The sequence below is a fragment of the Bombus affinis genome, chromosome 9 (genome assembly GCF_024516045.1).
Source record: "Bombus affinis isolate iyBomAffi1 chromosome 9, iyBomAffi1.2, whole genome shotgun sequence".
In the NCBI taxonomy this organism is placed as follows: domain Eukaryota; kingdom Metazoa; phylum Arthropoda; class Insecta; order Hymenoptera; family Apidae; genus Bombus; species Bombus affinis.
This window is the reverse complement of record NC_066352.1, coordinates 8,245,610-8,258,499: the sequence shown is the minus strand read 5'-3', so window position 1 is coordinate 8,258,499 and position 12,890 is coordinate 8,245,610. Positions and strand designations below refer to the sequence as shown.

At 36.5% G+C, this 12,890-nt stretch overlaps 1 protein-coding gene across 6 annotated transcripts in view; it reads right to left on the bottom strand.

Moving 5' to 3' along the window:
- The window catches only part of LOC126919997 (tudor domain-containing protein 1), a 311,431-nt gene that overhangs the window by 138,113 nt on the left and 160,428 nt on the right, over positions 1 to 12,890 (bottom strand). For 4 of the 6 annotated variants that reach the window (XM_050729782.1, XM_050729780.1, XM_050729783.1 and 1 more), the window contains one exon: positions 1,397 to 1,432. The exons of the other annotated variants lie outside the window; for them this stretch is intronic. In XM_050729782.1, coding sequence (XP_050585739.1) covers positions 1,397 to 1,432 — 36 coding nt within the window. The remainder of the gene's footprint in view (positions 1 to 1,396; positions 1,433 to 12,890) is intronic. 6 annotated transcript variants of the gene reach the window in all.

Below are 12,890 nucleotides of genomic sequence, written 5' to 3'. Positions count from 1 at the left end.
AAACACGGCAGGCAGACATGGGGTGACGCAGGGGAAAACGCAGATAATGGTGGCGTAACGTGGTTGGTATGAGCCCTTGTCGACTAAATAATGAAAACTTTGCTCGTACATTCCCGCTTAAAAGTGTTGGCACACCTACGTTCAACGGAGCTTTTCATATTTGGCGTAGATCATAAATTTAAAATTGTATGCAATTTTTAATAAAATTGTTGATACATTACCGGCACATACAAAGCACCGAGTTAAATGCATTCTTATAACATATTATTGGAAAATTTCCGAGTGAATTTAACAAAGACGTGACTGTAGGTAGACTTTTTGTCATTCGTAACTTCACGACACTTTCGTTCACAAACTTTTCCTCTTTTCCGACAATCAATTTCTTCGAATAGTTTTTACAGGTGTACAAAGCTCGTGAAAACTATCTAACTTTTCCGTAAAGATTACGATAAGTAATAAAAAAAAGGAAGAAGTATGACAAAGTATGATAATCACGATATCATTATCGGTACAATACTTGCTGCAATCTCGAACCCAATGATTCATCGATAACTTTTTTTAAATTTCATAAAACGAATATAATTGTTCTATAACTTTTGTTGCAAAGGGTTGATTATGGTTTGTGTATGAGTGAAAGTCTGGATGCATGGCACGAGAAAGAAAAAACCGTGGGTCGTAACGATTTCGTAACGAGGAAATGCTCGAATTAATATGAGTTTACACGCTAATACATCACGAATGACAGTCCACTGGAATTAATAGGTTTGTGTGCCGAGTTTGTGCGCCAACACAGGCCAGTAAAAGTGATCGTTACGTGGTTGAGGATACAATTTTCTGTTGGTGGATCGTTAACAGTATTTAACCGCTTATTATGCCACATTGCCACATGTTGGTTACGTCACTGTGTTTCGAACGCAATTTTGGATTAATCGAAATGCGTTTGTTCAAAGATATCTGAAGAATTTGATGCTACTAGTATATTCGTTATTAAATGGTTTTTACGCATAAATAAAGTTTCGTTAGCGTGCAAAGTATTTTACAGTTGAAGGATTTATTTCTTGAAGCATGCTTCCAAACATTATTTATATTAATTGTAGTTATTAAGCGTGAAGTGTTACGTAAGTGTTACTTAAGGAATGAAATAACCAGATTAAAGTGATATATGTTGTATAAGAATTTTTAGTAAACCTTGATTTATTAACTGCGTAAATTAATTCGTTACCCTTTTCGATAAAATTCAAATTTCATTTATGAAACATCTAAGATTAATCGTACTATCGTTCTTTTATTGAATATCTCAGGAATTATTATGTTGTTCCATAATGAAAGAGAATAATAGCGGAAATGAAAGTCTATTTTCGACTCACTGTTAGACTCTGCTGTCTTTTAGACTCACCAGACTGATATTGGAGGAAAAGAGTTCATGTCTTACCTGAAACAAACAAACGAAAAAAAGGAAATAAGATCGTTAGAAAGGGAAACGTTCGAAACAAAGTAAAAAAAGACATAAAAGGGAACATCCATAGAAGAACTTGCCAAATTAAACGGAAGTAAAACGTAGCACAGAGGATGGCGAATGAAAATAATATAAAAAGAGTAAATGTAACATTAAATCTACAAAAAAGATCTACAATCTATTCGACATATCCAAAATATTCACTTAACGAAGGACAGAGACAAACAAAAAAATAGAAGGATAATAGAAGGATCAAATTAAAACACGACGTAGGCGACAATAAATAAGAATGATAAAAAACAAAATTACAAAACATCGGAAGAAACATTATGGAACAAAATTTTTAAAAATGCTGACAAAGCCGCGAAAAGAAAGAAAAGCAAAGAAATATAATGAAAACAGCAATGAACAAATCATTCGATCGCGATAAACTACAACCATCCGATTCACCCCTGTAGCTTCTCAACTTCAACTTCGCCGCGCGAGTATCAGCTCTTGCCTGTTGCACACGAGTCCACAACCCCACGCATAAAGCCGTATTCCAGCAGCCTAAACGCGGCTCTATTTCCCGAGTTGCACATCTCCCTGTCGCGCAACCAGTTGTTGCACGCTTGCCAAAAGGTGCGGATGATCGACAGGATTTCGAGGAGGGCGGAACAGAGACAAACGACAAAGGGTTGCGCAGGGTGAGTGAGAAAAACACGGATACAACGAAGGGGTTGTGGAGGTTGTACGAGTACACAGAGGGAAGGGGAGAGGTCGCCTGGAGCTCCTTCGATATTTATTTTTTTCCACCCATATATTTTTCTCCTTTTTTTTTTTTTTTATTTCGAATGAACTTTCTCTCCAATCCCCGTCGAACTCGTATTCTCTTTCCTTTTTTCGCCCATTTCGCTCGGTTTTTTAATTCGTCCGATATTTCCTGGCTCGTTCGCATGTTAATTTTCGGCAACCAATGACGCGGTAGGCCCGCGGGCAACAGACGTCGATAATATTTCGCGGCGACCGGCGCAACGCGGCTGAAAATTTCTCGATTCAACGAACTCGCTATACCCTCGCTTCTCTACGGTGGTGGAAAGATCTAGCCGATCGATGACCATCGATGGATAAACTCGCAATATTCGAGGGTAGGTAAATATGCAATTCGTCTTCAAAAGAAAATTACGTACTATCAAGCGAAGGAAAACGATGATCATGAGCGAAATATGCGCAGTAACTTGGTGATTAATAATATCAGGTGTCCGTTTTACAATTCTAAATTATAATTAAATTAATAAGTTAAATAGCTTGCAATTTATATAAATTTAATTCTAGGAATTTCGCAAGGGTCGAAGTTAGAACACAGAAAGTTATAGAACGATACAGTTAAGATTATTTCTCATTTACTTTTCGGTTCCACTTCAGTGGAAGAAAAAAGACGAAGAAAGACGAAAGAAGAATTACAGATTGCATAAAAGATATCGAGGAAATTTCAATGAGTCTAAAGATATTTTTTATGTCGCAGTATCGATACCTTGTTTTAATTGTCCTATTAAACTACTTTTATTAAATTATTATTTCACGAAGATTCGTTTAAATCTATATGGTAAGAAAATATACATATTTCTAAAAGAAATAAAGACACGTTGAGATTCGTATATCTCGTATTATAGCGCATGATCATTCACGCTATATCAATTACACGTATTACACCTTGATACGTTACGTTGCATTAATCATACAATCTATATACGTGAATTAATTGATATTAATATATATGTTAATTGAAATAAAAGTTCTTTCACAAACGCGTTAAAAATTCTCCATAAGAAAGATTTCAGTTGAGCATTGAAACGTCAAAAGAATTTCACGTGAACGAAGTCTGTTTCGACTTCAACACTAAGAACGAGTACTATCTTCGTAAAAAGAAAAAAAAAAAAAAATCGAGAGCATGTAGAATGTTCAACTCGTCGAGAAACGTAGATGTATTACCTGTTTCTACGAACGATTAATGACTCCATGATCAATCAAAAGCCCGTTAATTCGAACGTAATACAGAGGCTGGTTTCTCCTGTTTCACGTGGTTCGTTTCGAATGCTCGAGAAAACACGTAAACTGGTCCCTCGAATGGGGGTCATTTTTATTTTCTCTCGAATATGGCTCCTCGTGGACTCGGTTGTGACTTTCACGCGTATCGTAAAAAGCAAGGCTGAGAATTAAACAGGGATTGTATGGATGGTAAATTAGTCATCGATAGAGCGATATTTTCCTTATTTCATCGAATTTAACTTGGTTAAGTCGTACATTTGAATATTTGGAATTATTTTCGTTTCTCGATTCTGTTGAAAAATGATATTTAAAATGCTAAATCGAAGTATTTGTGTCGTCAGTTACGTGTACGTTGTAATAAATTGTTTGAGAGATTGTAGAAATTAAGTAGAGAAGAAATTTCTTTAAATTATTTATTGTATTTAGTAGCTTCTATAGTGATAAATTAAAAATAATAAATAAAATTAAGCTACGTATTACATTTATCATATTCGATGTGGAATTTGTTAAAAAGCGAAACACTAATTTATTAGCTTGAAAAATCATAGAAAGTTACAAAAATATTACGATCATTTACAGTAGGAGAGGAAAACAAATAGAAACGAACGTCCTCGATACGGAGATTTCGACGCCCGACCGCACGCCGGAAGTGAATCTCTGCTACCAGGCGTTTGAGTCCCTCGTCTAATGCTTGTCGCAATAACTTACAGCTCGAAAGTTTCGCAATCGTTGAATTTGATTTGTAGCATCGTTAAAGTACCAGCAAAGAAATAAAATATGTTTGAAGGAAGGAAGTCAAGCAAATATTTTATCAGTTATATTATTATATTAAATAAAATTCTAAATCACATGTACGTGTTACCTCTGAATTTTGTATTTCAAAGATAAACAAATTTTTGGCGTGTCTCTTTATTTAACAAAATTTTTCTTTTACGAATATCAATGTTTTCTTTGTTTATTATTTCTCATTACTATTTACTTTATCTCTCAGCTTCTTGAAATAACAATTGCTACGAAATATGACCATTAAGATATGAAATATTAAAATATTAGGACACGACCATTAAAATGTAATTAAGCTACGTGGAATTTGTTATTAAAAATACATAATAGCAAGTAAACGTAAATTCGCGACAGGAATCGCATCGAAAACAATCGATACGCTACGTCAATGACCATGACGGAAGATTTATGAGTGAAAAGAATAGGAAACGACCTCGATGGAGGAGACTCGCATTTTCGAATCTTCCAGTATCTCGCGGAGAAAGCCTGACGACTGAGGTTTGACATTGACCGATATTAACCTGTTCTTTCGTGACACGAATTCGTCGTCCTCGTCCTCGACCATTCATCGAGTATTGTCGGAACTGATCCGCGGTGAAAGCGTCTGATAACGCGTTCGACGTCGTCTCCTAATTTATGTGAAAACAGATCGTTCAATACCGTATCACGCATCGAGAATTATGACAGACGACTTAGTGTGATTTACGAAGTTGTAGCACGCACGTTCGACGATAGAGACACTCGGAGATGAAAGATTGAAAAGCAAAGGAGACACACCGATGATCGTCAAATGCTACCGCTTAACAAACTACTTGTAAAGAGTGGGAAGAATGCTTACATAAATGGACAGTGACGAATGAGTCGGTGAAAATTTGAACGATTACTTTGGCGAAGACATTTAGCGTGTGTATGTGCTGGCTATTGTGGAATTTATATTCCTCCGCGTATCGTAATAATTCACGTTGTTATACAGAGGCGAGTACGTAAATAGAAAATGTTTTTGTATTAAATGAAACTTAATTTAGTTGAAAAAATGTGTAAGTCGTTCGATGTTTATAGCGATTTAAAGTACAGAGAATATATTTTAAAGTGTTAAATTGCAGGAAAAAGTACAAATAGAATTTTTCATAATAAATACGATTAATCGACCTTACCAGTGAACATTTCCTTATTTATACATTCACCATTCTCCAAGTATCTAACTTTCACTTCCTATTAGGTGTAACTTGGTATATACGTATTGATACATAATAAATTGCCATGTGACGTCTATTTATTATCCTTATTTTCTTTCTTAAAGGAAGCATCCAAAACCTTGCTGATTTGAAATTTTCAGCAGTATCTGTACAAATTTTCGCTGCTAATACTTCCGAGTTCGAATACTTCCGTCAGCCACTGTATATACAGGGTGGTTGGTAGCTAGTGGTACAAGCGAAAAGGGGGTGATTCTACAATCGAAAAAAGAAGTCGAAAATATAGAATAAAAATTTTCCGTTACGGTAAAAACAAACTTAAACTGCAATAATATTCATCGAGACAACGATCTACAGTGAGATCCGTTATAACGAGACGTGATAAAGTGCACGCGTACCGAGCGAAAATTCAAAGTCGATTTTCTCGAAAACAAAGCCTCAAACGAAAAATGTTTATTCTATATTTTCGACTTCTTTTTTCGCGTAGAATCACCCCCTTTCCGCTTGTACCACCAGTTACCAACCACCCTGTATAATACCAGTTACACGACGTGGTATGTAAGATCGATCACAAAGTACTGTTATAATTATGCGAGCAACGTAACTTTGGACCAAACTCTGGAAATCGATAACCAGGGGCATGGAGTAACAATTAACGGCCGCATCGATGCACGGCGGTGGCTCGTTTCGCTCAAGGAACAGGACAGAGAAACAGTAACACAGAGCACGAACAGAAGAGGAGTGATCGAGCGAAGAGACAGCAATGCGATTGACTATCCTTTGGCGAGCAGGCGATCCAACGATCCAGCGATCCAGAACAAGCTGCTTCTCTGTCTGCCCTCAGTTTGTGTACGCGGAGCATACAAATACAAAGATTTCCAGTCGGTTTTCCACTCACGTACACTCCCATTAGGTCCATTTTTTTACGATTTTCTCAGTTTCGTGTGAATCTCTCGGATATCAAATTCATATCATTAAGAATATAATTAAAAAAATGTAGAATCTCGATGGAGAATCGCTGTATATACCGAGTATTATAAAAAGCACTATACTTGGATATTACATGTATTTTTTCGTATTATACGCATTTCGTACAATTTTGTGCTTTCGAGGTTTTTACAAATCCGCAATGCAGTTATCTTATTTTCTGCAAAGGATCCAACATTTTTGGATAAGACTGTATGCGCATATATATAGTGTACAACTTTCTGTGTGTGTATCGCTGAATCTTAGAACACACAGCGTGGATGCGAGGGTGGAACACGGCGGTAACACGTCCAATGGAATCAAAGGAGCACGTGTTTCACGGAAACACGGACACAACTCGAATCGCGTTCGTGGCCGTCTAAACGCGATTACGTCAGCGACTGACTATCGTTGCTACGTTTTTTCCACGTTCTTGTTTTTCACAGTAGTTCGAGTAGATTTTGTCTTGTCTTTCCTTTTTTAAGATTGTTATCCGGGGTGTCCGATTTTTTAAATTCTTGAAACCGAATTAAACGTGGATTTTACGTAAAAGCGTATGTACTACTTTAACATTTAAGACTTTCAACGTTTATTTCACCGTTTTAATATCTAATTCTTGATAGTTAATAACTTTTTCAGAAGGTTTAGTATATTGAATATGGATTTTGGTTTACATGGTTCTTCGTTTCTTGACATTTTATGAAGCTCAATTTGATAAGATTTTCGCGGATTAATAAATTCGTAGAAACTTTTTGTAAGTTTATAGATAAACAGTATAATATGGTTTCAAATGTGCTATTGCATTGGACGTCAAAGTAATTGTTTAATTATTAAAACATTATTCAATGGAAAATAAATACGCGGACGTTTAATACACGACAAGCACGATTTACAATTTCCATAAAAAAGTTCCGAAGTTTGAAGATTTCGTTTTATTTTATCTCAGTATATTGTTCCTTTGTCTGTTTTGAGGAGAGACTTGTGTTATTTATTTTGCAGGATTTTAAATCTTTGTGGGATGAATTTTTGAAATATGAGGTTGCATCTATGATATGAATTTCGTAGAGGTAAATGATATAGTGCAATTTTAAATAAAACGAGTAAATATTGCTTTATGCTGTTGATGAAACAGTTGCCGGATTACCGAACTAGCATCCATTCAAAAAAAAAAAAAAAAAAAAAAAAAAAGAAAAATATTGTAGCTTTTTAATGTATGACACCAATGATTCACAACATTCTGTCTGAATGGATGAACTCGTGCTGAGACGACGTTGCGGGAACATATTTTTAAGGGTATTTCTATGAAAAATGGAATTTCACGTGAAAATGCTTTATCCTACAATCCGAATTTATATTCCTTGAAGCAAGTAATCCTTTTTCCATTATACCACTATTTTCAGGTCGTTCCAAGCTTAACAAAAGAGAGCGTAAAAATGTAGATTATCTGAAAATATGTCCGACCAATCGATACCTTTTTTATGCGCAAATTTTCCATAATCGTAACATAAACTTCGTGTAACTATTTTTTGTTACAAGACAATACTCTCAATTACGCTTAACTAACGTATAATAATTTATATCTCGATGAAAACCTCAATTCCTCGTCTTACAATGTCGAATCTTATTAACTAAAGATAAATAGAGTTTCCTTTTAGCGTTCATTTCAACACTACGTTTGAACTTCTGAATCCCATTTTTGTTATTTTACAAACAAGAGGGCATGTGCGTGATGGGGCTAAGACAAAAGATACGAGGCTAAGACAAAAGACAAGGGGTTGCTAGGGGACATAAACGAATTAACAGGAGTTTGAGTTGAGAAGCCAGAGAGTTGAATCCGTGGTGACGAGAGTTGTTAATTAATTATCTAGTTGTCTTAATCATAATACGTTCATGTTAAATAACCATCGTTTCCTGTTTAATCAACGTCTGCTTAATCCATTTATTATTAATAAACTAATCATAATAGTTCACGGTACTACACATCTAATAAATATAATTTTGATTATAGAATTTGTTCCATAAATAAGAAAGATATAAACCCAGAATTTGAAATATACGGATGTGTACAGCTTTGCCGCGCAACTTTCACATTTTACTCGTCGCTAGCTGCAGCGTTAAATAAAAATCTAGCCCTTAATCGATTAATGCAACCGTTCAAACAGACGTCGCTTGGCTAAATTGGCACGCGGTGCATTCACAATGCACGCCCAAAGGGATCGTTTCAACGCGAGTTTCCGCGCCACTGGCTTAGTCTGTAAACGATACAAATACAGACCGGTTGTCACGCGAGGTATTAATTTTCCGTGCGTTTTCGATTGTCTCCGTGCGTGCACGCGAAACGACCGGGTTAAAAAAATAAAAAATAAAAAAAAAAAGGAAAGAAACAGTCGTGAAATCCGGGGAAAAGATAAGGTTGATTTCACACGAAGATACGAGTATCGTGATACACGTATCGCGATACCTGTATCGCGAGAAGCATATCCTTCAAATGTCGCCATTTGTCTTCACGTTTTGACTGTCGCCTCTATACGAAAAGTATAGTACGAAAGACATAAGTAGGAAAAAGTAGTATGAAAATATAGTTGAACGTCATGAGAATCGTCGTGTGAACGCTTCCATCGGTGTACATGTACATTCAGTAGCTGCGTGTGAAACCGGTTTAAGGGTAAAACGAACGACAAAAAATCAAAAGAAAAAAAGAGCCATATACTGGTCGCGTATACGCAGAGAAAGAGAATATTCGTAGCGGTTTCATCGGTTAGGAAAAAACGCAGGAATTACCAGAATTTTCGGAAGCGAAAGCGCGTTATACCCGGCTGTCAAAGCCACAGTGTCGCCAATTTTCGCAAAAAGAGCGGCGTTTTGAAATTCCGGTTAATCGTCGAATTATTAAGCATCGCATTATCAACGTTAGCGCCTCGACGCCACGTTATAATCAGGCTATGGTTACTTAGGGTTATGATAAATTTGTAAATATGGTTATCGTGTTTTGACGAATTGTCGTTCGGATGAACGAAACATCAGAACACCGAATATTATGGTTTTGTAAAAACTATACGAAAATTGTTTTATCTACTGTATAGTTTACAACCAGTACTCTAATTTGAATATTTCACATACTTTGCGTATTATATATAAATAAGACGATGGAATGTAATGGAAAATAATTGACAAAGTGAGCTCGATAAGAATTTGTGTTGTAAAATTTTATCAACATTGCAATTCAATATTTTTACTGTCGCTATTATCCAATAGAATTTACCATGAATTGCAGCCTGTGATTCGCGACGTTCGATAAAAGTTCGATAAAATGAGATCGATAAAAGTTTGTCAAATTCATCGATATTGCATTTACTATTAAAAATTGCAGCTTGTAATTCGTCCCTTTCAGAGGGTAGGTCCGATGAACGCTTGTAAATTTAATTAATATTTCAATTAAATCTCTCTACGTTCGTTAACATTATGATACAGAATTTAGTAAAAAGAATCATAAACTGTAACTCGCGATACGCAGAATCTCGTAAATATGTACTCCGCAAGATAAAAGCTAACATTCAACGCGATTCAATTTCCTATTTCGAAACCATTCCTTCGATGCCTCGCATTGAGCCTCGTTATTAAAACGATATCTCGTTCAACGGCTGTGCAATGGTATCCCGTATCGCATCAGGATCGAGCGGACACAGGCGGTTTCAAAATGATTATGGGTAGAAAGAGAGAAAGAGAGACAGGGGTAGAAAAGTTTCGACACGCAGCCTTTTGTCGCGTGCGTGGGTTTCGTATTATCGGCGCTTGCGAAACGCTAGAAAACAAATACCATTGTAATTCCGACGATTTTTTTTATCGTCCCCCGCCCTCCCTTCTTCTTCTTTTTGTTTCGTTTTACGCTTCATATGACACACGATACGTGACGGACAGCGTCCGCCTGCCTCTCGTCTGTCCGCGTGTCGATGAAAAGCAAATCCATTTTCAGCCAAATTACACGCGCCTCTCGTTTACGGACCTGCGACACTACGTTGAATATCATTTTCCTCGCACCATATTCTCCCATTAACTTGTTTAGTTTCCCGTGTTTTCGGCTCTTTTCCCTATTCTCGTACGATTTTAATTATGAATATGACAATTAGAATAAAATCGCAGATGCAAGTGATATTCAGACTGCGGGCCTCTATGCAAATTCAAATTTTTTGCACACGCGATCAAAGAAATAGAATTCAAATAGAAATTCGTGTTACCTATTAAATTTTCGTTATAACGAAACTTCGTTAGAACTCCACTTTGTATATTCTAATTTTGCAATTACTTGTTCTGTCTGACAATGATTTCAGAGTTTCTTTATCTACGAGCACGGGAATTAAATAACATCTATCGCAAATGCGGTTGAAAATCGTTCAACTTTCTGAATGGTAAAAAATATATTAAGAGATTAACCTAAATAGAATTTGGTGAAAATGGGAGGATTAAACAACGATTTCGACGAAACGAAAAATCTGTGCTGCCCACCATTTTTTCAAACCGACATCCGATGACATAGCGGCGTCATTAATTGCAATTTCTCTGATTGTTTACAGCATGGAAATGTCGCGGATAAATGTCGCTACGTGGTTGACGTCCTTCGCGATGTACGTGTGTTCGAAACGTTTTGCCTTGACAGCGATCTATCGGCTTATTCTCTCAACACGTTCATAGGTTAGATACGACGACATATTTTTATATAAATAGTTTTTTATAAAACCAGTAATATCGCATTTTAAAAATAAAAAAGGACGAAGATCGGTATATACAAACAGTTATTTACAATATCCTACGTAGATGATATTTTGTTAAAATGATTAATAGCACTTCTATACTAGTTACTACTATTCTCTACTATTTAGATCAGCTTTCTGATTCTACATCAATCGCAAAATAATTTTAGCATTAATTTTACCACTCACTTTACAGTAACAGAGATTTTACGTACAGTACAGGAATTAAAAACGGTTCATCATACGTGTAAACTTTTTATCATTTACCTTTATCGCGGCTACTTAATGATAATGAATTACGACGTATCTAAGCTTCAGACTCGAAAGTTTGTTCCCGAAAGATTTGGTCTGTGCTGATATCCTATATTTCAGTTCGTCATACGCGCATATTTTCTATCATTTATCTTTAACGTAGCTGCTTAATGATAATGCATTATGATTTATCTAAACTTCAAAACTCGAAAATCTGGTCCACCCTGATATTTTTATACATCGCTGGAAATTGTAAAACCGATGTAATTGCAATGACAGGTCGAGCGAAATATCTGTTACCAACAGTCTGTTCCACAAAACGCTCTCTCCAAGTCCATTTCATTCGGACCATTCGTCACGCTATTAAACGGGACACGTTCGCGGAACACTACAACACTGTTCATCGATGGACGTGCAAGCATGCATCGTGCATAGGGAAGCAGCCTCGATTGCCAAGTTTGACGTAGTACACCGTTCTCACCATATTTCCTTTTTAATCTTTCTCTCTGTCTTTTTTTTCTTTTTTTTTATTCCAATGCTGGTATCGTTTCATTCGACACGCGGTTCGCGACCAATTGAAAACTTCGTCCAGCTCGGACTCTATCAGCTACAACATCGAGACGCCTACAACGACAACAGTTTCTACGATTTTCCGTATTGTGTCTTTCGTGTACCATATAATTTACTGGCATACGTTTCACGATAATTTACAGGCACAACTAGTTTATCGCGAACGGGACAGGTATCAATTTTGTGCCAAACTCGCTGTAAACTGACAATTCCGATGGATTCGTTAGCCGCGTTAATTAATGTACTGATTACCTTATTAGCGACGAGTGTCGGGTGTTATTTCGATGGAAAGAGGATTGTGATCATTGTTCAAGAACGCGGATAATTTTCTAGCCGAGTAGAAGTCACTGAGATGGAATATCGTTAGGTAAAATTCTGTTCCATTTTTAGGAACACTTAGAGAATTTATTATTACGGGCCACGCGTGATATTATTCTTATATTTACTATTATTATGATTATATATGTCGGAGATGAGGGGGCATCGGGGCCTTTCCTTAGAATTTTTGGCAAGATCCCCAATACTTTAGTCTAGATTATTTATTATAGCTGTACTTAAATGATAAAACTTAGAGATAGTTGTTATGATTCAATCCTATTATGTTTGCCCGAGATTTGTGACGGTGGGCTTGGGCTCGAGGTGACTCAACTGGTCACCGAACGTAGCCACGGTCACGGGATGAACGAATTTACCTAACAGAGAAATGCCAGTATTGTGGGACATAAGTTGTATTAACAATCAAACCCCGGGCAGGAGCAATGTCAGCTGTACGCGGGTCTGCCTAGCAACGGCGGCTGGAATTTTGTTGATATCCCCGGATAATATGCAACGAACAAATGCGATCATAAGGAGAGGAAAATTCCCATCAGTCTTTTATTCTTGCGATCACCTTGG